Source organism: Helobdella robusta (genome assembly GCF_000326865.2).
Source record: "Helobdella robusta unplaced genomic scaffold HELROscaffold_38, whole genome shotgun sequence".
Taxonomy (NCBI): Eukaryota; Metazoa; Annelida; class Clitellata; order Rhynchobdellida; family Glossiphoniidae; genus Helobdella; species Helobdella robusta.
Genome location: NW_008704829.1, coordinates 850523 through 851162, shown reverse-complemented (window position 1 = coordinate 851162; position 640 = coordinate 850523). Strand labels below are relative to the sequence as shown.

At 41.8% G+C, this 640-nt stretch overlaps 1 protein-coding gene across 1 annotated transcript in view; it reads left to right on the top strand.

Moving 5' to 3' along the window:
• Positions 1–640, top strand: part of HELRODRAFT_176546 (hypothetical protein) — a gene marked incomplete at both ends in the record, with an annotated part of 21938 nt that overhangs the window by 20591 nt on the left and 707 nt on the right. The window contains one exon of the mRNA XM_009023888.1: positions 279–485. Within this exon, the coding sequence (XP_009022136.1) occupies positions 279–485 (207 nt within the window). The remainder of the gene's footprint in view (positions 1–278; positions 486–640) is intronic.

Below are 640 nucleotides of genomic sequence, written 5' to 3'. Positions count from 1 at the left end.
GAAAACTCAAAACCTCCTGCGAAGAAGAAACCCGGCAGGCCAAAGAAATGTGCACCAACAGATGAAGCTCAACTAGTGAACAAATTTGAAAACCTATCAGCCCGTTCAACAAGATCAACATCTTCAAACTNTTCGTCATCATCATCACCAACATCTTCAATGTCTAGTTCATCGTCAACAGAATCTATCCCATCATTATCAACATCGAACTCAACATCATCATCATCAGCAGCAGAACCATCTCCATCGCGATCATCATCGTCATACTCCTCCGACAGCTCTCAGGAAATAAACAGCACAACATCGTTTGTGGAATTTTTCAATAAGCACGAGCAACTCACTTCAACACCAACTAAATCAAACAACACAACCAACAACAATGTCATCAACAACAACATCCCGACCAAATGTAACCAGAACTCAACTAATGCTCACCAGCCAGGCAAGAAACACTTGAGATTCAAGCCATCGTTGGAGGAGTGCAGGTACTTCTCAGAAGATGATGTTGTCCGTGCAAACAATGACACAAAAAACAACAAATTCACACACAACTGCGCAAAACACACAACAACCTACAACAAAATAAACAACGCCGACAAATTCGGAATCAACAAAGCTCCCCAAACAACCACAAAACCAG